Source organism: Panicum virgatum, chromosome 5N (assembly GCF_016808335.1).
Source record: "Panicum virgatum strain AP13 chromosome 5N, P.virgatum_v5, whole genome shotgun sequence".
Lineage (NCBI taxonomy): Eukaryota > Viridiplantae > Streptophyta > Magnoliopsida > Poales > Poaceae > Panicum > Panicum virgatum.
The window spans coordinates 64,884,142-64,907,814 of record NC_053149.1 but is presented as its reverse complement, the minus strand read 5'-3'; the positions used below and the strand labels follow the sequence as shown (position 1 = coordinate 64,907,814).

Below are 23,673 nucleotides of genomic sequence, written 5' to 3'. Positions count from 1 at the left end.
ATCAAAAGTGAGAGCGCCATGGCGGCCGCTAGGATACCATGCCGATTGGACGGTTCGCCTTTACGCTAGGCAGGTGCGGAGGTGCCGGTCCATTCCGGGAGTTGCTTTACAATTGCCTTCGCAGGTCCGGTGACTGGTTGAGAACTTGAGATTGGCAGCACAAGGGAGGTTGTGAGCCTGATAATGCCAGCACGCCACAAGCTCGGGCGAGGGTGACTATCAGCATGGAGGATTTTTTTTTTGGAAGTAAATCAGCATGGGTGTTTGCAGCTCGGCTGTTTGGTTAGGAAGTGTTCCTAGTTGTATTGAACATGTGCTGCAAGATTGTAATGTGACCTAATCATGGTTAATGAAAAAATATTTTCCTCGCAAAAAAAAACATGTTGGCGATTTGGCAGTATCCGGATGACCAGGTAAACAGAAGTAGCAACACCAGCAAGCGTACAACCTACTGTACTTGGACCTTGGTAAAGTAATGCAAGGATGTAACATAAGAGCTGGGAACAGGACACCAAATGTGCTCCAGCATGCTCCGAGAATTCAACAATCTTTTTTTTTTGTTAAGAATTCAACAATCTGTGCAGGGGAAACGAAGATGTCGGTGATTTATGCAGTTTGCGGTAAGCCTTATAGTACAATAAATGATGTTAGTGGGTGCTACAAGGTTGCATAATCACCAAAGAATGATGGTACAGAGCTTGATCATAACACAGCGATTTTCACATGGAGAAAAACTCAATTCCAGATAATCAAGGAAAGAAATCGCTGTCTCCCTAACATCAATCCACCAGCATCGACTTCAAGCCTTGCAACCACGCTTCATGGGCAATTTAACTCACAGTAAATTCGTACAATATAGATCGTTTTTGTCTCTGAAAAATAGAAGGAATAAAAGAGATTGCTGAGAAATTTATTAGATGACAAGAGAAGACAAAGCCTCACAATAATTAAGATCTTGTGAAAGAACAGCTTTAACCTGGTACTTCGAAACAATGATACAGGACCAGAGTTTAAAGTATAGTGCAACACTGGTTTGTCTTCTTTGCCTGCTTGTAAAACATCTGGAACACCGAAAAAACCCCTCAAGAAGATGAAGCATACAAGAACAAACTCTGAGATAATGCATACTAATAATTAAATTTAGGTCAAGCTGAAGAGCAATAAGAAGTTCTAAGTGCACAGATCTAGCCTAGAGAAACAGGACCTTGAACCCTTTATTACACTTTGCACCAATCACTCTGCACGATATGCAAACCGCAGCTGTTCGGGAAACTGAATAGTATAAATTACAACCTGCAAGCCACGCTCTACTTGCTCTAAGCTCTAAAGAGATCATGGGCCCTTAGCAAACGCTGCCACTACAGCATTAGAGACTTAACAGTATTCAGCAAACCTATACTGCAACTAACAAGCCACGCTCTACTTCCTCTAAGGCTCTAAGCTATAAAGAGATCATAGGCCCCAGGCAAGCGCTACCACTTGAGCATTACACTTTAGACTGATATTCACCAATGGTGATAAATACCAAGGTGACTGAAGTGTGTCGGAAACTAGCTTATTCCAATCCATAAATGTCTGATTATTACTAAAAGATTGTGGCATGTTAAAAATTCGCTTCTAATACTACTGTAAACAGTGATTGCTAGCTGGAAAAGTCAGCAATATACATCCAACAGAGTATATAAACCTGAAAACAGTGCTAGTACATAAGGATCTGGAGTTGTTGATTGCTTAACTTATGACAGCATAAAGTAGCAGGACGTAGCAAAGCTTTAATATATTTTACAGTTGTACGACATCAAAGCAATCATTAACCAGACAAACCAAAGATAGGGTTACCTGTGAAGCAGCACTCAGGTCAGAGCTTTTCTCAACCAAGCTATCCAATCTCTCTCCTCTGGCAAGAACACTCTCAATAGTTTTATGCTGTTAAAATATTCAAGCATAAATGATCCACAATTAGCAATAGTTGACAAATTACTCCCATATTCAAACATAGTAGCTTCAGAACAAGATGGGGCAGAATGGCTGATTGCTCGAAAAATAACTTGAAGCATGCACAAAAGGCCATAAAAAATCATAACTTTATCCCTGAAGGCCTGAACTGTATAGTTCTTATTTACCAGATGAGGAGCGGTTCTTATTTGAATGTGTACCCAACTACTATGAAATTAAGCTCAATATGTAACACTACCGAAAACAGTGTTGGCTTAGACTAAGACCGTCTAGGTCAACTATGAAGCACGTAAGGTCTGATGCTCCTTGGCTTGGATCACTAAGCCCATCAAGATATAGTGCCAGCACAAGCATATAATGCCCAAGCTTTATGTTATAGCAATGAAATGTAATCATCTAGTGCGGTAATCCAAGGAAAAACTTAATTTCATGGTGCAAAATTTAAACAACTCCAACAAAGAAAGTTTTAAATATGTAACACTTACTAGGATGATTTTTGTTTCATCCAAGTCCCTCTGGATTTTCATTAATTTGTCAGCCTCTGCAGGGTCCTACAAAATAAAAACAGTTGTGAATATGTTCCCTTATGTGACATGTAAGGAAGTAAACAAAATACAGGCATAATCTGCTGCACAAATATAACCAAGTTCATTTAGCCACAAACATCACAGTATGCATTACATGATATAATATTACTTCCAAAAATTAAAATGTTCCTTTTGGGCAGCCATCAGAGCAATCCAGCTGCATGAATAAATCTTTGGTATTGGAGATATGCTACTCCCATACGTCTTTCAACACTTTGGACCCACCCGCAGGGTACGTATCCCTATTGCTTTTTCATATGGACTGTATTGCCCTTCTCTTGTACGTCACTCATCTCATCTGTACGTTGTTGCCCTAGGTGCCGTGGCAGGTTGCCGCCGCCGCCCCCCATCACATAGCATTCAGTTGAAATAATCCAAAAATTGGAGATCATGGTGAGTTCTTGTACAAAGGGGAAAAAATCATGATGACCTCGTGATGAATGACTGATCCTGTCATCACCGTACTTGTGATGGGGGGCGGCGGCAGCAACCTGCCACGGCTGCAGGCACTTGCTGCAACCGCTGCACGCGCGGCAGGCAGCGACCCTGCGGCAGGGGCGCTTTGGCCTGCGCGGCAGGTGCGGCAGGGGGCAGCCCGCGGCAAGGTGTCGGGCAGCGGCAAGGTCTCGACCGGTGACGGGACCGGCAGCGGCACTTAGGGCAACGACGTACAGATGAGATGAGTGACGTACAAGAGAAGGGCAATACAGTCCATACGAAAAAGCAATAGGGATATGTACCCTGCGGGTGGGCTCAAAGTGTTGAAAGACGTATGCGAGTAGCATATCTCCAATATTAGAAGTTGTAGTGGTATATCTCCAACTCTTAAAAGTTGCAATGGTACCCTTCCAATTAACCCTAAATCTTTAGTGGTAATGCAGTGATATGACAATCTGGAATGATCAAATATTAGGACAAGTAGGCACAAGCAGGATGTATTATTTTATAAATGCCAAAAGGCCAAGCCCCAAAAGCCTCTTGTTTAATCCAAAATAAACATGGCATGTTGCGATGAAGATACCAGAAACAGACATATTGTTGAAATTCAATTCATTTAGCTGTTCTTTTCCATAGAAGGTAGCATAAAACAGCGACAATGTGTTAGATCCTAACAATAGATGGTGATTATTTTTATAAGCTTATATCAATCAGCGCATGGACAGAAGTCATTTCTATTTCACAAAAAGTTGTGAACCTGAAATTTTGTCAAAGCATCCGTGAGGAAAGGCCACTGTTGAGTTCCATCCGCAGTAGCAGATTTCCAGGAGTCCCCAAAATCCTTCTGGTACTCATCAAGAACCTACACAAAATTCATCATATCAACAACTGGATTTCTTAAAGGGACTATAAGTAGTACAACATTTTGATAGTGGTGCAGATGGTTGCCTTGTAATAAAAATTTAAGGGACTAGCCAACTATCAAGCAGTCTAGGTTTTGACATTGCCAATCAAACATGTCCAGTAATGCACGCTAACATTGCAACAGTGCTGAGTATGACTACAATTATCAAAGGTGCTGCGAACAGCATACTTATAGTGTGACTCTGATTCATCCAACTTAACTATGTTTCGAACTAACAACTTTTTGACCGGCAGGCTGTACTTGTAATCGGTAAGCGGGACCTAAGCAGAATGCAAAGACATGAGTGGAATCTCTGGAATAATGGTTGGTACCTTATTCAGAAGAGAAAATGCACTCCGTACAGGATAGTGATCGTCCATGAATGCCACCGCACAAAGACCATTTCTGTTGTGTGAATGGACCTTGTATTCTGAAAAACATACATCACCACAGCATGAGGAAATGCACAATAAAAATGTGTTTCAAATCTTAAAACAGGATCAGCCATGAACTGTGATGCTCCCCTAGCTAGTAGATTGGAGTACTAGGATGCACGTACGGACAAATTATAATCATTAGAATTGGTTCAAGGGTTGCCCCAAAATCTCTTCTGATAACGAAAAGCTAGCCCAAACACAACTTCACCGATAAGATCAGTTAGAACATCATGTATCAACAGACATCGCTACTTTCCCACTCGCAATCCAAACAATGTCATCATTCTTCCTTGCTCCAGAAATCAAATTACCAGCGCTTCCGCAGGCAAAGGATGCCCATGCCCTATGCCCTCCGACCAAACCCGTACGAGCCTCGGATCTCCTCACCGGATCAGAAAGCTAAGCAGATCTGAGGTTACCTTCGTGCTGGACGGACTGACGCTGGCCAGGCTGGGTGCGCTGTGCGACGGTTCGGGCGACGAAGACGATGAACTCGCGGGCGGCGCTGCGCTGGAAGTAGCCGAAGTGGCTCCCGTCCGTCGCGTTCGCGAGCACCACAGCCTCCGGGCCCGACCCGCCACCGGACGAGGAGCTCCCGGCGCCGGAACTCGACGGCTTCAGCACCAGAAGGGCGGTAATCTTCATCTCCTGACGCACAGATCTACGGCGCTCGCGATCTCGTGGCTGCTCCGCGACGGCTAGATGGACGGAGATCGCAGACGAGGACGGATAGAAGCAAGCGCCACTTTCCCCTCTTGCCGGATTCGGTCGCAACGCTCTAGCCAAGACGAGTCCCAGAGGTAGGGAGCTGAGTCAATGACAGTGGGCCCAGTTTGACAGCCAGAACCACCCTGTCGAGATCACCACGAACAACTCCGAACTCTGAAGAGCGAATTCGCAGCATCACCAGCACAGAGAAAACTCTTCCAGCCGCATTACAAGATGTAATTAACAGAACCGAGAGCAAGCAGGGATCTCGGCACAAAATTTAGGTAACAAGGTGCCATTGCATTTCATTGATCCATTGCAACACCAGGGAACAGAAGATACGATGGGATAAATTACAGCAGTAGACGAACCAACAACCAAAGCTAAGGAACCCAGCACATCTCCACACCTTCTGATTGGACACAGAAGGCAAGCTACTATTTCTACTACTTCCCTTCCACGGCGGCGACACCTAGGCCCTCTCGCCACGGATGCGGCGGGCAAGCTGGATGTCCTTGGGCATGATGGTGACGCGCTTGGCGTGGATGGCGCAGAGGTTGGTGTCCTCGAAGAGCCCGACGAGGTAGGCCTCGGCCGCCTCCTGCAGCGCGGCGACGGCGGAGCTCTGGAAGCGGAGGTCAGTCTTGAAGTCCTGCGCGATCTCCCGCACCAGGCGCTGGAACGGCAGCTTGCGGATCAGCAGCTCCGTGCTCTTCTGGTACTTGCGGATCTCCCGGAGCGCGACGGTGCCGGGGCGGAAGCGGTGGGGCTTCTTCACTCCGCCGGTGGCCGGGGCCGACTTGCGCGCCGCCTTCGTCGCCAGCTGCTTCCTCGGCGCCTTGCCGCCGGTGGACTTCCTCGCCGTCTGCTTCGTGCGGGCCATCGGGGGAGTGGGGGAGGAAGGGTAGAGATTTGCTTCGCTGGTGGATTCGACGAGGGGATTGCTCGGGAAGATTGCTGATTGCTGAGTGCGATGAGGAAATGGAGCGGCGGGGTGATTAAATAGGGGGAGGAGCGGACGGGAGACTGGGAAATTTTGGGGCGAGCGGCGGGGGGCTCCGTGGAGCGAAATGGGGTTTGGAGCGTTGGATTGGAGGAGAACGGACGGTGCGGATTCAGTTTGGAGGTGAGCACGCGGATCGTGGGTGAGAAATCCGTGGGAACGAGGTTCCTGCGTTCTGATTGGCTAGAGTTCGGGAAGAGAGTGTGGTGTCACGCGGATCGTGGGGGCGATCCGTGGGAGGGGATTTCTGTGTTCTTATTGGCTGGTTGACGTGCCCCGCGGACTGCGGCGAAGTGTGGGTGTAGCGGCGGGGGTGCGCACTGGACTACTGCGACACCGCTGGACCTGGACAGTGACTCAGGCCATGTATAGTTCGTGAAATTTTTTTGATTTTGGTTCTGTAGCACTTTTGTTATTATTTAATTATTAATATTTGATTATGAACTAATTAGACTTAAAAGATTCGTCTCGTCATTTATAGTTAAACTGTGTAATTAGTTATTTTTTCAACTACATTTAATGCATCATGCATGTGTTCGAATATTCGATGTGATGATACTGTAGCAAAAATTTTGGGAACTAAACAGGGACTCAGTGAAGAGTGAGCAGCCGCAATGTATTTGCCGAAATCGGCATTAGCATGGAATCCACGTGGCGGAGGCGCTCCCCTGCTCGCTCGCGTATGCCCGTGGCGGAGGTCGCCGAGCGCCGGCGACACGCGCGCCGCCGCAGACCACGGCGCCTCTGCTCCTCTTCCCAGGAGCTCGCCGCCTGCGGCTAACCTCCCTCCTCTCCGGCGACGCGGCCATCTCGAGACAGGGTCCTCCCCTCCCTTCCTCTCGCTCTCCGGTGGCGCGGCCATCGAGACCGACCCCTCCCCTCCAGTCCTCTCCCTCTCCGGCGGCGTCGGCTGCGGAGGCCTACCCTGCTCGCGGCCCTGCTCTCCGTGGATCGACGGCGGCGGTCGCGGAGCCTCGGGTTCCCAGCGGCGCTCGAGCGCGTGCTCGCCGTCAACTCCGCGGCGGCGGCAGTACCAGTGGCAGCATAGGGAACTGGCGGCGAGAGCAGGGAGCGCCGCGCGGTGGTTGGGATGGCGCGGCGAGGCATCGAGCTGTGAGCGGAGGTGGGGCCGGACCGAGCGCAGCGTTCGCCCGCTGCTACGCTCAATTTGGCGTGCACGGGACGGTAGCGTGCCTATTACCATCCCCCGCAGCAGGCCATTTCTACAGTACCGCATACTAGAGGACGGTTTACCGTCCCCCAGTGCGGGTAGCCTTATAAGCTACCTCCTTGATCTCACCATCCCACAGAAACTTTTTTGGGCGTAAATTTTTAAAAGCGAATCTTACTATTTTGGAGCACCAAATAAAGTCTATTTATAAAAACTTTTTGCATTGGATGGGTTGTAAATCGCGAGACGAATTTAATGAGCCTAACTAATCCATGATTAATTCATAATTAGCAGATGATACTGTAGCATCACTGTTGCAAATCATGGATTAAATAGGCTCATTAGATTCATCTCGCGATTTACAACCCATCCGTGTAAAAAGTTTTACAAATAGATTTTATTTAGTACTCCATGTATGTGTCAAAATATTCGATGTGATGTTTTTGGAAGTAAGACCTGAGGCAGAATGGATCCGCTTGCTCCCGACTGCAAGGCAGAATGATGTGGCGCACATTGCGGCGGATCCGGATCCCACAACCATTCAATGCTTTACAGTACTAATCAGCCAAAAATAGAGGTTGTAGTGCTTCGCGGCCAGCTTCAGGGGGTGTTCAAAAACAGGGACTTCAAAAAAGTCCTAGGGACTTTTTAGTATTTAGAAGTATTAAATAAATATTAATTATAAAACTAACTGCAGAATCCTTGGGCTAAACTGCGAGACGAATCTAATGAGGTATCTTAATCTATGATTAGCGAATGGTTACTGTAGCATCACTGTAGCAAATTATGAATTAATTAGGCTCATTAGATTCGTCTCGCGAAAAAGCACTCAGCTGTCAAAAAAACATTTATAAACAGATTTTATTTAATACTATAAAATAGTAAGATTCCTTTTGATGTGATAGGGACTTCTGAAAAAAGTCCTGGAGCCAAACAAGGCCTCAATCGGCGCGTCGCGAAACACCTGCCCCGTTCTCTCTCCTCATTTCTGTCAGCTCCACGTAGACATCCGTCCGCTTGCAGCCAATTTACAAAACCAACTTTGACCATTAATTACGGTGTCAAACAAAGTCAGTTTACAAAACCAACTTCAAAACCCTGCGCTAGTGACTCTGAAGAATCTAACGAGGTCTTTGACCGCGCGATTAAATGATGGTTACTGTAGCATCACTGTAGCAAAATCATTGATTAATTACCGTCATTAGATTCGTCGCGAAAAGTTACACCCATCCCTAAAATTTTTTTGCAAATAGACTTCATTTAGTGCTTCATGCATGCGAGATTCTCTTCTAGCGCTAGGATCCTAGCGCGAAACCAAACAAGGCCAATATTATACCTGCTCTAGCATGGCTAATAGCAGCGCCCACTACTGGCTGTGAGGCACACCGTGATGGTGGTGGACCCCACTAGCTCAGCCAATAGCAGCGGAGGCAGAGCCTTTTTCGCTGGCTTGAGCAGGCGCATTTATGGATGGATGAAAAACTCGTGGTTCGGTAGCTCGCTCGGCTTGGCTCATTAGTAGATCGGCTCGGCTCGGCTCGGCTCGTTGGAAAATATTAACGAGCCCATCTAAGGTTTTGGCTCGGTTTTATCGAGACGGCTCGCAAGCCGCTGGCAAGCCGAAACGAGCAACTCAAAATGTGAAGCCGGCCCATCGGCCACTTGGCCCAGCCCAGCCACCCAGCCTGACTCGATGTAACCCTAACCCCTAACCTTCATCTCCATCTCTCTAAGTCCCTTGCCCTTCCCCTGCGCGGCGGCTACGCAGCCCAGTCCTCCGACTCCCTAAACCCTAATCTCGACCCCTATTCCCCAACCTCGCCCCGTCGACTTGCCCGTCGGCTGGCCCTCCGACAACCCGCCAGAAGTCCCCAGCCGCTCTGCGCAAGCATGCAGCGTCGCGGCTGGGCCGGCGCCCCTGCGCACCTCATGGCCGGTGTCCGACGCCCCTGCTGCCTCACGGCCAGCGCCCTCGCCCTCTACCCTCTACTCGTAGCCATGGAGGAAGGCCCTGGACAAGCCTGGTGGCTCTAGGCTCTGGTCTGCTAGCTGGTTGGCTTTTTTTTCGAGCTAGCTCACAAGCCAAACGAGCCAGCTCGAGTTGCCAAACGAGCGGAGCCGAGCCTGACTTTTAGCTCAGCCCGATAACGAGCCGAGCCGAGCTAGCTCGTTACCATAACGAGCCAGCTCGAGCTGAGCCCAGCCGGCTCGATAGCTAGCCTTGGGCGCATTGCGAGTTGTCCACAGTTTTCTCTCTCTTTGTCCATATAGGTTCTCGGCCAGCACTCCGCCAGCCATTATACTTACTGTAAGTCTCCATATTTATTCCACAAAGATTGTTTACAGCAAAAGTAATGATTTAGTCCATGCTGGTTTAAAGAATCTTTACAGCTCATCTCTTAGCCCACTTATATAATAGTTTAGCTCTCCACCATTAATACATGATCCAATTGTTTATCTCACAAAATTTTTTAGTTCTTGTGTCGAAGCTACCTGTAAGCTTATAGCCTCTTTCTCCTCTCTCTCTTATTCTCTTTCCTCCACCTCAATATTTTGCTTGCTTACAACAAGTATTATGAGAACGTTTTGTCTCCCTCAAAAGCCAAGAAGCTGAGGTGGAGGAGAGAGAGGGAGGAAAAAATTTCCTCAGCCGAGCCGTCGATGAAATGCAGGCAAATACATGCTTGTGGGGCCGCCATCACCGCTTTCTGGTCTCTCATTCCCTGCTCTCGCTGCTGAGCTGCGCAGACCATTAAATAATTGTGGGACCTATTGCAACTGTGCAGATCATTAAATGATTGTGGGACTTGCTGCAACTAGCTCATGATCTGGACCGTGAGACGCCGGCGCGGGTGAAACCATGCTGTTAGAGAAGTATTATGAGTACAGTCAGCAGGCGATTCGGGTCTCCACGTCATATAAAAACCCAGCTGGAAGAGCGAGAAACGGAGAGGGAGGACGGAGCGAGCTTCTCACGAGTCTCGACTCGCTAGTGTGAAGCTGCATACCCGAGGCAGGGCACCTTTTGCAAGCTTACGGTCTACTGCTGACCAATAAAGAGAGGACTCGTCTCTCTCATCTCTGCCAAAAAATTAATGCTCCTAGCCGACTTCTCTGCTGCCCCACTATGAGAAAGCTTTTTTAAAAGCTGCAGATAACATGGCCAGAACATACCGCCCGCTGCTAGCTTAACCATTAACCATGCTCTTAGGGTCTGTTTAGTTTATTTTGTAAAAATTTTTTCAAAGGAATCTTAGTCATTTGAAGTACTAAATGAAGTCTATTTGTAAAATTTTTTGCATAAATGGGTTGTAAATCGCTAGACGAATCTAATGATACTAATTAATCCATGTTTAATTAATAATTAGCGGATGGTTACTATAGCATCACTGTTGCAAATCATGGTCCGCCTCAACGACGCTGTCCAAATCCACAGCCTAGGTGCAGTCCAGAAACAATAAAGAAAAGAAAATCTCTCTCCGGCCCTACTATGCTCCGGCATATGCTCTCTCGACCAGGGTTTTATTTCCCAACCGGAAACCGGTTACCGCCGCCCTCCGGTACCGGTTTACCGGACCGGTTAGGCCGGTAACCGGTGGAAACCGGTTAAATTCAAATCCAAATTCAAATAAATTCAAATTTTCCCGTGCAACCGGTTCCGACCGGTTTACCGACCGGTTTGACCGGTTTACCGGCCGGTTTGACCGGTTTGAAATTCAAAAGCTCCCGTGCAACCGGTTTACCGGCCGGTTTGACCGGTTTACCGGCCGGTTTGACCGGTTTGATCGGTGGGCCTTCATGGGCCGGCCCATTTTTTTTCTTTTTCTTTTTTGATTTAACTTTAAATTCCCACAAACTATACTAAATGAATGAATTTTTGAGAAAATTTAACACCATTAGATTCATCACACCTTGAAGTATTTTTAGAAATTTTTTGGGAATTTTTCATTTTTTGAATTCAAATTTAAAATTTGAATTTTGGCCGGTTGGGTACCGCCCGGAACCGGAATCGGACCGGACCGGTTTGACCGGTAACCGGTCAAACCGGACCGGTTCCCACCGGTTAGATTAACCTTGCTCTCGACTCCAATAAACGTGCTATGTGCTAGCCAGTGAACAAAAGCTAGCGCAGGAAGATTTGCAACTTTTTCCTCCTGTACGTCAGCCCAGGCTGACGATGTCACCTCCTGTTGGAGGAGGCTTTATATAACTTTCAGACCAGCCAACAAAAACCTTTATTATACCTTCTGGCCCAATTAACGAATCGATCATTTACTCCCAACCATCAATGCTCGAGCCAGCTCAGAAAATAAGGTGAGATAATTACTGCAAGCGTGCGAGCATAATTAATTCTATTCGGTAATCCTTCCGATTAAGAAGAGTTATTAGGGGTACTTTGGACTTTTAGCACTGCTACTATCTTGACTAAAATTTTCTAAACGAACAATCTTTATGGAATGGAGGGAGTAGCAGCGAGCTTTGGTGTCATAATGCTTATCAGTATCGTGGGGAAGAAAGTGGGGTCTGCTTAATTTAAAAAAATTATCCATCCCCAACCTCCATCACATCACTGCTTAATAAAGTCCGGAGGGGTTATTTTTAAAATATTATAAAATTATTAAAAATAAAAAAGATTCGGGATGTGTGGTGAGAGGCATGGTATTATGGTGATATACTGGTATTATCGTATCATACATATAGTAAGGACTGGTTACCATTGTTTTTCAAAATAAATGTTTGTCTTGTAAGGACTGAATGAAATCAAAGATATTGTTCTGTAAATATAAGGACTATAAAAATATATTTTGTAATGGATCCAATGCCGTCCATTTCATTTTATAAATTTTGTTATGTTTTTACAAATATGGTTAAACTTAGGATTGTTTGATTTAGGTCAAACTCCAAAGCCCCTTGTGTTAAATGGTAAAGAGAGCATAAGAGAGTACTACTTCGAGAATATCAGAAAAACTTGTGAAAGCCCCCTCCCCCGCGTCGCTCTCGGGGGCACCCCGGGCGCACCCCGCGCCGCCAGCCACCACCCCGCCCAGGGTCGCCTCTGGTGGCCGCCGCCGTCGTCGGCAACCGCCCGGGCGGCGGCGTCCCGTGGCCGGGCCGAAGTCGGCTCCGCCCGCCCGCCCCCACGCCTCTCCTCTTTCTCTCCCACCTCCCCGTCCCGCACTACTGCCTCGCCGTCCTCGCCGCCGCCGGCCGCTGGGGCCGGATCCGGCCTCCTCCTCGCCGGCTTCGGGCCCCCCTTGACCGGATCTACCATCGGTGTGGGTCGCCGCCCCCGGTTCTGCCGTCGGTGATGGCCGCCGCCGCTGCCCCTGTGCTGCTGCGCCGCCCCCGCCGTCGGTTCGGATGGGGGGTCTCGCGGCACGCCGCCGCCCTTGGGCCCTTGCCCACTCGCCCTCGGGTGGCGGGGGGCCCTTGGCCGCGCCTCCGCCACCTGGGGGGCGGGGGCCCTTACCGTGCCGCCGCTGTCGCGTCGGTTGGCCGGGGGCTCCTGGCTGTGTCACCGCCGCTTCGTCTGGCCGTGGTGTCACCTCCTTGCTCGACGCTGCCTCAGGTGGCCGGGTTCCAGACTGTGTGGCCGCACCGCTGCTCGCCCTGGGCGGCCCTCTTCTTGTGTCGCCTCCGTCGGGGCTGGTTGCCGGCCGCCGACCTTCTTGCTTGGGGTGGTCGCCTTGCTGTCATTGGCTCTGGGTTGGGTACGGGTTGAAGGCGAAAGCCTTGGTCCGCTTGCAGGCCGGTGGCGGCGACGCCCAAGGGCGTCGCTTATCTTGTTGAAGGCATCACTCTTTCCCATATGCCCTCCTCTTCGCCGTGCTCGGATCCCCCAGCAGTAGTCGGCTCCGGGTTGGAAAAGGGTTGTGGTGAAAGCCTTGGTTCCGCTTGCGGACCGATGACGACGACGCCCTCGGGCGCCATTTACCTTCTTGAAGGCGTCATCCTTCCGCTCTTTTCCTCCCTCTCCAGCTTACCTTCCGGGTGAAAACCTAGACCTTGTTGGTCGGACGACGATGAAGCCTGTGGCGTCGTTTCCTTCCTGCAGGCGTTGTCTTGGAAGCTGTGCTGGTGGCGGTCTTCTGCTCTCCTCGGAGAGTTTCTGCTTCTGCGTCTGCCTTCGCCTCATCTCATCTGCATCATCTAGGTCGCACTTGGTCGTCGGTTCTCTTTGCTGGCGGATGCTTTGCCGCTTTTCCGGTTTGGCGGATGCTTTGTCGCCGCGTCGTGTTGGTTGAAGTTTGCCTCAGGCGGATGCTTTGCCGCCGTGGTTGGTCGTTCGGGTGGATGCTTTGCCATCTTCGTTAGGCCGCTGACCTTTGTGTCATGGACGTTGTTGTTTCTGCTAGCAGGTTCAGTTGTAGTGTTCTGGCTTGTGGTGTGGGTCGTGCTCTTTGTCATCCCATGTTGCTTTGCTATTGTTCGTGGTGTCTATGTGTTTTCTTGTCTGTGTGTTCGTTTTTTCAGTGTTTTTTTAGTCATTTGTGCTCTTGTGTTGGTCAAGCTTTGTTTAGCTGCATCAAAATTGTGTCTGTAACTGCTTTCTTCTTAATGAAAAACGTGCTCAGGCACGGTTGCGAAAAAAAACATAAGAGAGTACTCCATAAAATCTTGCTTCAATCATAGCACTATGTAGAACATTTCAAGGATAAACAATTTAATCCCCTGCAAACAGAAACATCTGTATCAAGAGAGAGAAAAAAAACACCTACAAGTACAGATCATCAACACCCACGCCGGGGCGCTGGCTACAAAATGCAAACTCTGCTCCATGTACTGAAACCAACTCAAAGCTCTCAAAGACTCAAATTGCAAGGGCGACAGCCGTCCATGCCCTTGCATCTTGTAAAAACCCAAATCAACCGCATACATCAGGACGCCCTGATCCATGCTGTCGTCGAAAAAAAAAACAAACTGACCCGACGATCTAGACTGTGAAGCACTACACTGGTGTCTTCATCTAGAACACCTCTCAACTTTACCACCATTTTACAATGCTCCACGGCGAACAGTTGTTCAATGATTCAGAAAGAACCAACAATGCTAGAAAAGCCACGGGATCTCCAAATCTTGCACCTTCATTCTTCAAAATACAAGTACAGATATACTGCTCCAGGAACTCAGAAGCACTTCATGTGGACGATGGATGGACCGGATTCATCATACTCCGCCTTGGAGATCCACATCTGCAGACAGAACAAGGAATCATATTTCAGAGCAACAGAAATGCAAAGGAAGCACAAATATTACATTTAGATTTTGAGACAGTAACAACCTGCTGGAAGGTACTGAGAGAGGCCAGAATGGAGCCACCAATCCAGACACTGTACTTCCTCTCTGGTGGCGCAACCACCTTCACCTTCATGCTGCTGGGGGCAAGCGCAGTGATCTCCTTGCTCATACGGTCACCGATACCAGGGAACATTGTGGAGCCACCACTGAGGACGACATTGCCGTACAGATCTTTCCTGATATCGACATCGCACTTCATGATGGAGTTGTACGTGGCTTCATGGATACCAGGGGCTTCCATGCCAATGAACGATGGCTGGAACAGCACCTCGGGGCACCTGAACCTCTCTGCACCGATCGTGATGACCTGGCCATCGGGGAGCTCGTAGCTCTTCTCAACGGTGGAGCTGGTCTTGGCAGTCTCCAATTCCTGCTCATAGTCAAGGGCAACGTAAGCAAGCTTTTCCTTGATGTCGCGGACAATTTCTCGCTCGGCGGTCGTGGTGAAGGAGTAACCCCTCTCGGTAAGGATCTTCATCAGGTTGTCGGTAAGGTCACGGCCAGCAAGGTCCAATCGAAGAATAGCATGAGGAAGCGTGTACCCTTCGTAGATTGGGACAGTGTGGCTCACACCATCACCAGAGTCGAGCACAATACCTGCAAGGAAAATTGTTCTCAGTTGCACTGCTGGTTGAACGTTGACATCAAACATGTTCTCATCACAGTGACCATACCGGTTGTTCGACCACTTGCGTACAGGGAAAGAACGGCCTGGATGGCGACATACATTGCCGGGCAGTTGAATGTCTCAAACATGATCTGGGTCATCTTCTCCCTGTTTGCCTTTGGGTTGAGAGGGGCCTCTGTCAGCAGTATAGGATGCTCTTCAGGTGCCACACGAAGTTCGTTGTAGAAGGTGTGGTGCCAGATCTTCTCCATGTCATCCCAGTTGTTGACAATGCCATGCTCGATTGGGTACTTCAGTGTCAATATACCTCTTTTGGATTGAGCTTCATCGCCCACGTAGGCATCCTTTTGGCCCATGCCAACCATGACACCAGTGTGGCGTGGTCGGCCTACAATGCTCGGAAAGACAGCCCTTGGTGCATCGTCGCCAGCGAAACCGGCCTGTTTGGCATCAAGAGTTTGTCAGTTGAGGTCAGAAATGCATAAACAGGCAAAACGAAGCTGAAGACCAATGTGCCAAGTGTCAACTAAGGATTGATTGAACCAACCTTGACCATTCCAGTGCCATTGTCACAGACAAGGGGCTGGATATCCTCTTCAGCCATTCCTCACAGTATTCTGCAGCAGAAAGTTGTATTCAGAAATCATGTATGTCATGATATTGTGAGGAAACGCAGGATGTACTCAAAATTCAGTGCAGCGGTAGCGTCAAAAGCGTCACACAACTTGAGTGGTCCACGGACCCAAGTAAACAACAGAAAATGGTATGATGACATCAAAGTTCAGTATACCGCCCATTAATCAAAAACTAATGTTCAGATACTGTTCATGATAAAGAAACTGCTACTTGACTGTATAAGTATAAGCTTCCGAACAATGAGGTGTAATGACTAGACTTCATTGGCGTCTGATAGTACTAATTATTACTATCTTGATTGGCATCGAGTTCAGTGACATAAAACATTCATGACACATCAGAGTTTTGGTTTCCTATGCACAATGATAAAACACATACCTGTATGGTAACAGAAATTAGCCAAAATACACCACCCCCCAAAAAAATACACCACCTATCTGAAACACATATATGGATGCATATTCGGTGAGCATAAATATTACAGAAATGAAAAGTCAGAATTGGGAGGGGGGGGGGGCATTTTACTCAAGAAGATGGTTAATTTAATATTCGAGACAAACAATAATGTGATTCCGTAGCTTCAGATCATCTTCCTGTTCTTCAGAGTGACCTGGAGCTCTCCACTATCTTGCAACGGTTTAGCATAGCACGCATCAAGGATTGCAAAGGCCACATCCTATCTTAGCACATGCTACCATGGTCTTAGGCAGTTTTAGCACACGCTAAAATGGCTAAATTAACCTTGTACAAAATTGACTGGACCGTAGCGCCCATCACACAAACAGAGAATCCGATCAAACACCACAGAGGCAGAAATTAGGACACATATACACACATGCCGGTAGTTTTGGTCGTTATGCTTTGGTCAGACAAAAACACCCAAAACAAAAGCAAAATTCACATGAAAATCGAAGTCAACACCGTCAGAAGCTGGCGCGGCGATCTATCGAACCAACTGCCTGCGACCGATCGTTGCCTCCGATCAAATCGGTGCAAGAGCAAGGGAAAACCCAGCTGTACCTTGGCGGGTTGACAAGGAGGCGAAGGGGATCGGATCCGCCCGGCCCTTTGCTTCTGGAGAGCTCCGGTGACGCGAGCCTGAGAGCGAGACGAGACAAATGGGGGAGAGCCGCCGGCAGCCAGCGCGGGGAGCCTCTTTATACGAGCCCGCCTGATTGGACTGGTCTGCAGGTGCTGGAACCGCGTGTTTGGCTGCAGCCTGCAGGGTGGCGAGCGCCGGTGGGAAGCCGCCATGTCAGTATGTCAGCGCTCGCGCTCGCGCAGCGGCGACCGGGCCAGCCAACGGCCTCTGGCCTCGCCGGGGCCGGGTCAATGGAGGCGCAGCGGCCGCCCGATGGGATTAATCATCGCGGGCGGACGGCGGCCGCGGGGCGGAGCTTTCGGTGCCGAGACCGGCGCACGTCCACGTCGGATGACAGGGCGGTTGGGGCGTGTGGGACACGGGCGGCGGCCGTGGTCCGTGTGGGCTGGCTGGCCGGCGACCGAGCCGTCGTCAACCAAACTCGCGCACGAGGAAGAAGAAGGTTCTAGAAACCAGCCCAAAACCTCAAGAAAATTGAGAAAGGCCCACGGATTTGTTCTGCTGGCCCAATGGCTCCAAGCTCGCCACCGGTTGAGCTGGGCTGATGGGCTTTATGATGTATAAGGCCTGGGCTTTGTTGACCCACGGGGCTATCGATCGAGCAGCCTTTTTATTTCTCGTTCTGCCGGCCCGGCCCTCTCCATGTATACTGCCCTAAGAAAAGTTTGAACCCCCTCAAAAAAAGTCGCTTTTCTAGCACGTCACTTGTCACATGGGATTTTTTTCGGAGATCGTCAGAGGAAACCCCATCATGTTCCACTCTCGAGGACACCCATTTCACCCTTTTTACCGAGTGCGATCTGAGCTCAAAGATCTACCACAGCATAGCAGACTCAGCAGAGGCGACAGGCCGGACAGGTTAAACAAAAGCCATTACTCACCCCCAACCCAATCCTCATCGGATGATCGCGATTTCTGCCATTCATGTGGTCCTGTCCGTGCCCTAAACGAGACTAGCTACGAGGTAGGAGTAGGACGTCAGTTACCATCAAAACCTACTCCTCCCCAGTGGTTAACCGTTTTCACGCGCTCGTGACTCGGGATCGCAACGAGAACCGCAGCAATTGGAGCCCAGAAACTTATCAAAGGGATTTTAAACGCGATAGTTTGAGACCGTCGCCATTATCTGCGTCGAAATCGCCCCGCACTAGCCCGGCCCGTATCACCCTCGCCCGGACCGGTCGCCGGACCAAGCCGCCGGCCGGCCGGCAAAATTAAAGCGCGAGACCGAACTCCCGGGTTTAAAAAGTCGAATCATTGACTCTTTTTTTTTTCTTCCCCAGCTCCTCAAAGTGGCAATAATTCGCACGTTCTGCCGGGGATCCGACGCGACTCCGCCCGGTTCCTCTGACGCCGGAACAGGCAGGCAACGCCCACGCCACGCGCGGTGAACCGAGCCGGGTGCATGGCGTGAAGGGTGGTGAACTGGTGATACATCGTGGGTGCTTTCAGCACTCGAGCGCATGATAAGGCGATACGCGAATACGCCTCAGCACTCAGCACAGCAACGTACTGGCGTTACGTGATACATCGCCGTTGACGCTTCCGGTAGTGGAAGGCCCGGGGAGAAGGCATTACGTGATTCACGCCAGCCAGCCGACGGAAGGGGGGTGGTCTGGACGGGACGGACGGGGCGGGGGCGGGGGCGGGGAGAAGCTTCCGACGTCCAGATCAAGGGCGTGCTTCATGGCTCCGCATTATATCGGCCGGCGGTATTATTGCGGTGAATAGTGTTAAATAATGCAAAGCTCCGCTCCTAGAATTGAAGATGGTATCCAAGGAAGCAATCGAAGATGGGCACATGGTATTTTTCAGTAAAAAAATGTGTGTTAGTCTGATGAAATGGTGGCATTGTCATTAATTAATTGGGCATTGCTACGGTACTCCTATTACCTCCTAAGAGGTAAGAGGTTGAATAAATCTGGACCTTTAAATTTTAGAGGAAAGAAGCCAATTAATTAAATGTAAAAATGATTTTACATGCCGTTTCAGTTAGCATGCATGCACGCAGGGAATCTAGCGTGGGCTGGGACCCTTTTTACTCGGATGTGGTTCATTTTCAATCTACTGCACGCATGTTACATTTAGTTGTTGTCACGTTAGAATAAAAAAAGTGTAAAAACATGTCGTATTTTAATTAGATCTATTTTTTCTGATGACTTGGAGAAAAATTAGATAGACTGATTCCATCATATATGTACCCTTTCAAAAAGAAACAAATCACGCATATCTTTCAAAACAATTGCCATGTATATAACAAAAAGATGACATCCATGTGACATGCATATCACCTATCTATTATTTTCATTGGAAATAAAAAATGCACCTTTTTCTAATTACAAAATATTTCGCCTATAATAGATCTTAATTGTAAGATGACATGTTGCGACAGGCAAAATCAGCAAATGGGTGTATGACGTGATTTGAGCTAGGGATATGACTGGCTAGGTGAATTCTTTTCTACCAAATCCATGTCATGAGATAGGGTTTGCAAATGTCGTGTGATTAGAGGGGAAAAGAGCAAACGTGTGATGTGATTTGAGCTAGGAGATGATTGGTCAGGTGATGGGAAAAAATAGAAATATTAGATCTCAACTAATCATGCATGGAAGTTGGATCTAATTCTCTACTTTGGATTTAAAATAAAATTATAACTATTACCTCATAGAAGGTAATATAACCTTTGATCAACGGTCCACAGTCATTTCGGTGTACCGTAGCAAACCCCTAATTAATTAAGAAAGTGGTGGAAAGTCTTGAGATCCTTGGGATGGATGTTTTCTATCTCCCTGGATGAAGTGCTCAACTGACAAATCTTTTGCTGTTTTGTTGTTGGCATAGAGTGGTTCCACATTCCTTTTCTCAAAAAAAAAAACTTTACTCATCTATCTTTAAATAAATGGCGTTTTGGATTTATTAGCATCATGTAAACGTCTGGAGTTTCAAAGCAGATGGAGTATTTTGACTAATTAATGTTTAACATTTCTTCGCAGTGGAAATATGTGAAATGGTCAATGAAATCAGAAGTTTGACGCTTCATACTATATATATATGTCTAAGCACCTAACTGCCCAAGTCAGGAGACGATGATAATGATTACAGCGCAACATTCATTTCTGATTCTTTGGAAAAGGAAGAAATATATGTCGTACGAGTAGCGGTTAATCTCGTTTTTAGTTTAATTTCCTTGGGTACTCCCTACCTAAGCTTACAACCAAGCTTACCTATATTCGACACGTGAAAGAGGTCCGTTTATTACTGCTTCAGAGTTCATACAATATTTCTGCGAATACTTTCTCCTAATAACTTTTCTCGAGACGTGTTTTAAGTTCTTCATTCTTTTTTTTTTTGAGGAATTAAGTTCTTCATTCTGGTTCATGGGCTGAATGTTTAGTGTGGGCCGTTTCATGTTTCCTTGTTGCAGGAGCCGAACACATCGGGCCTCGCTCACTTCAGAGTTCCAACACGTAATAATTGCAAAACTGAACAAGGTCGAGTGATGGACAATTTCCGTGCTAGCATTGCAAACTAAAATGGAAAAAGCTATATGACGACAGGTGGCGCTGCTGTGCGAGCGCGCGACCGTCCAGCCTAGCAGGCCGCGTCCAACGTCATGCATCTCGGGACTTACGTTGTCACAGGACCCTAGAAAGAAGAGGACAAAGATAATGTCCCCATGGGTGTCGGTAATATCATTTCCCCCCCTTTGACCCCTCTGACATCTTTGTGTATCTTATCGTTTTGAAAGTATGCCTTCATGTGCATATCTGAGCATTTTTTGCCATATACTTTTTTTTGCTACAGATCCAAATGATGACAGGGCCCATGAACAGTAACATTGTCAAGAACGCTTTTGAGTTTTGCGATTCAAATTATGAAATGGTAAAACCACAATTTTCTTTTTCTTGAAAACTTTGTGATGTCTGCCTAGTAACCTAGTTTGCAAACTTGTGTTATATGATTCTAGCAAATTTTAGCCTACAGAATCCATTGGTAATTGCAATATTACTATGGAGTAGTTTTCCAATGCCTTTGTTTTCTGATTGCAAATATTAAGAGTAACGAGTAGTTTGTGATTTGCAACATTCAGAGTTAGGTAGCTTTCTGATATATTCAAAGTTAGATATTTGTCGAGGTCACAGACTCACAGCATACTGCTTCAATTGCTGAACATTGCATATCACTTCCCATTCATAGCGTCATTTTTGTTTCACATTATGTTTTAACCGAATGCAGAACAGAAATTGAATTGGATTAGCATGTTTGTGCAGTTCAGCAGCATTTTTTTATATCAGCAACCCGATTTTCTTTTCCAGCAACTTATTCATCCCCTTAGCAGCAACTTATTTTCTGTTATCATGTGAGTTATTCAACTGATTTTTCTACAGATACTCTTTCCCGTGCACCAAGAGAATATAGCGCAGCCAGGCGGCGATGGCCACTTGTTCGCATTTGCTGTAAATATTCCAGATAAGAAGTTTCAAATCATAGACTCTCTAAGGAATAGCGACAATGTTGAATTGAGATGGAAAGCCAATCAGGTGCATGCAAAAGTGATTACCCTATGGAACAAGTACACATCTAAGGTTCAGGGGTGCAAGATTCCTACCATTTACAACTTCGAGACTTCATTGAGGGGTACAAGCAATTCGGGATGTAAGCACAAGTCATTCTTATCTTTTTATCCTAAACTGAATTCCAAACTGTAGATATTGAATTCCTAAACTGAATTCGGGTACAAGCAATTCCTACCATTTACAACTTCGAGACGCAGTTCATCTCGTTTTTAGTTTAATTTCCTTGGGTACTCCCTACCTAAGCTTACGACCAAGCTTACCTATATTCGACACGTGAAAGAGGTCCGTTTATTACTGCTTCAGAGTTCATACAATATTTCTGCGAATACTTTCTCCTAATAACTTTTCTCGAGACGTGTTTTAAGTTCTTCATTCTTTTTTTTTGAGGAATTAAGTTCTTCATTCTGGTTCATGGGCTGAATGTTTAGTGTGGGCCGTTTCATGTTTCCTTGTTGCAGGAGCCGAACACATCGGGCCTCGCTCACTTCAGAGTTCCAACACGTAATAATTGCAAAACTGAACAAGGTCGAGTGATGGACAATTTCCGTGCCAGCATTGCAAACTAAAAAAGCATCATGACTGCAGTGTCACAGATGAGAGCACGTTCAAAAATTTTCACTGTCCACCAACACTATACAGTTAATCTCCATAGCTTTCCGCTATTGAGTCTCGTTCTGCCCGGCACCAGCGTCAACTCGCACCTGAAGCTGCGCGCCCTCCGGCGCCTCCGCTCTTCCCGGCAGGGAGGGTTTAGCGGCGAACGGCGCCCGCCTGCACGTGGGGCACGTCTGCCGCGCGGCGAGCCAGCGGTCGATGCACCGCACGTGGAACCCGTGGTTGCAGTGCGGCAGCGCGCGGACGCGGTCGCCGTGCGCGAACTCGGTGAGGCAGATGGCGCATTCCGCCGCGCCGCACCCGGCGAGCTCGACCTCGGGCGGGTAGACCACCGGCGGCGGGAGCGCGCGCCGGCGGGACCGGCCGGCCTTCCTCCTGGGGTCGTCCTGGCAGGAGGAGGAGGAGGAGGCCCCCGACTCCCCGGCGCCGCCGCCAGGGGGCTCCTCCTGGCCGTAGCACACGCGGCACGTGACGCGGAACGCGCACCGCACGACCGCGTGCACCGCGAGCACGACGACAACGCCGCACAGGAGCAGCGACAGCACCGTGATCACCGTCGCGTTCAGCGAGCTGAAGGGTGCAGCGGCGCGCGCGCGCGCTTCGGCCACCTGCACCTGCTCGTGCACGGCCGGCCCCTGCGAGGGGGCAGCTGCCGCCGCCGCGGCCTGCGACAGGAGCCTCCTTGCATGGAGCTGTTCGACGTCCATCTTATCTTGGCAGAGCTGTGAGTCTGTGACAACGTGAAGAAATCAGGGTGCGCAGTAGAGCGAGAGCAAACCTTGTTACAGTGGAGCGTGTTCTCTCGCGGCACGGCGTGGGGGAGGGGGGTTTATATAGGAACTGGGAATGGCAGTAAGATATTTGGGGTCGCCCTCAGTATATTGTTTAGCCGCAATTCCAAAAGGAGATTAAGCTTAACCTGATGGACTTGTCGACCGATCTAAACTAATGGAACGTGGATCAATGGGGACAACATCGAGTCATGGAGATAAGATGCACCTCACTAGTCTATAGCCACCTGATGAAGAGCCAGATGCGCTGCATAATTCAGAGACAAGTCTAGAATTAACAATATACTTTTGCAAAGCAGGAGCTTCATCATTCTAAGAAAAAGGACAGACATGTTTCTGCTTTGAGGTTTCCACAACCCACCAGTCTGAAAACCAGAGATTACTATCTCTAAGGGGGTGTCCTGCAAGATGATGCTGCAATTGCAGAAGGCTGTTCCCACTGCTGCCAGATCAGAGTGGGGAACAAATTAAAGTTGTCGGGTACACAAGATGAAGAGGAGAGCGCAACAAACACCGACGTACAGATTGCGTGTTTAAGGCTTTAAGCTGACTTTTGTATGACCAAAATGCGCCGGCTCACTTAAACTACAAAAAAACAGAGGTGGGCGCCAAAACCGCACTCACTCTCATCATTAGCGACTAAATAATGTAAGTTCAAAAACACTCGACATGATCAGGAGTATTGGAGCCTCCACTACTGCGACCCGCCGGCGAGCGGGAGAGGGACACATGGCCGCGGAGGTGCCACCGCGGCGGTGACTTGTCAATACGGGGGTGGCTCGGCCCGGCCGCGTAGGATTGCTCTCAATCCGACGTGTCTG

At 48.4% G+C, this 23,673-nt stretch overlaps 4 protein-coding genes across 4 annotated transcripts; all 4 read right to left on the bottom strand.

Annotated features, from left to right (window-relative positions):
• Nucleotides 1–531: 531 nt before the first annotated feature.
• On the bottom strand, nt 532–5,121 carry LOC120673171 (VAMP-like protein YKT61). The gene is made up of 7 exons (XM_039953894.1): nt 4,742–5,121; nt 4,218–4,315; nt 3,739–3,843; nt 2,442–2,507; nt 1,840–1,926; nt 977–1,061; nt 532–872 (listed from the first exon to the last, which is right to left on the bottom strand). Exons 1-6 carry the CDS (start codon nt 4,965–4,967, stop codon nt 1,011–1,013), a joined length of 633 nt encoding a protein of 210 aa, XP_039809828.1. The 5' UTR covers nt 4,968–5,121; the 3' UTR covers nt 532–872; nt 977–1,010.
• Nucleotides 5,122–5,309: 188 nt separating this feature from the next.
• On the bottom strand, nt 5,310–6,014 carry LOC120673172 (histone H3.2). Its single transcript, XM_039953895.1, has one exon. The coding sequence runs from the start codon at nt 5,911–5,913 to the stop codon at nt 5,503–5,505; it is 411 nt and encodes a 136-aa protein (XP_039809829.1). The 5' UTR covers nt 5,914–6,014; the 3' UTR covers nt 5,310–5,502.
• A 7,794-nt stretch (nt 6,015–13,808) lies between these two features.
• On the bottom strand, nt 13,809–17,251 carry LOC120673006 (actin-7). Its single transcript, XM_039953676.1, has 5 exons — nt 16,788–17,251; nt 15,679–15,748; nt 15,178–15,571; nt 14,487–15,100; nt 13,809–14,397 (listed from the first exon to the last, which is right to left on the bottom strand). Exons 2-5 carry the CDS (start codon nt 15,733–15,735, stop codon nt 14,332–14,334), a joined length of 1,131 nt encoding a protein of 376 aa, XP_039809610.1. The 5' UTR covers nt 15,736–15,748; nt 16,788–17,251; the 3' UTR covers nt 13,809–14,331.
• A 4,751-nt stretch (nt 17,252–22,002) lies between these two features.
• Nucleotides 22,003–22,849, bottom strand: LOC120676284 (RING-H2 finger protein ATL74-like). The gene has a single exon (XM_039957520.1). The coding sequence runs from the start codon at nt 22,766–22,768 to the stop codon at nt 22,106–22,108; it is 663 nt and encodes a 220-aa protein (XP_039813454.1). The 5' UTR covers nt 22,769–22,849; the 3' UTR covers nt 22,003–22,105.
• Between the last annotated feature and the right edge of the window lie 824 nt (nt 22,850–23,673).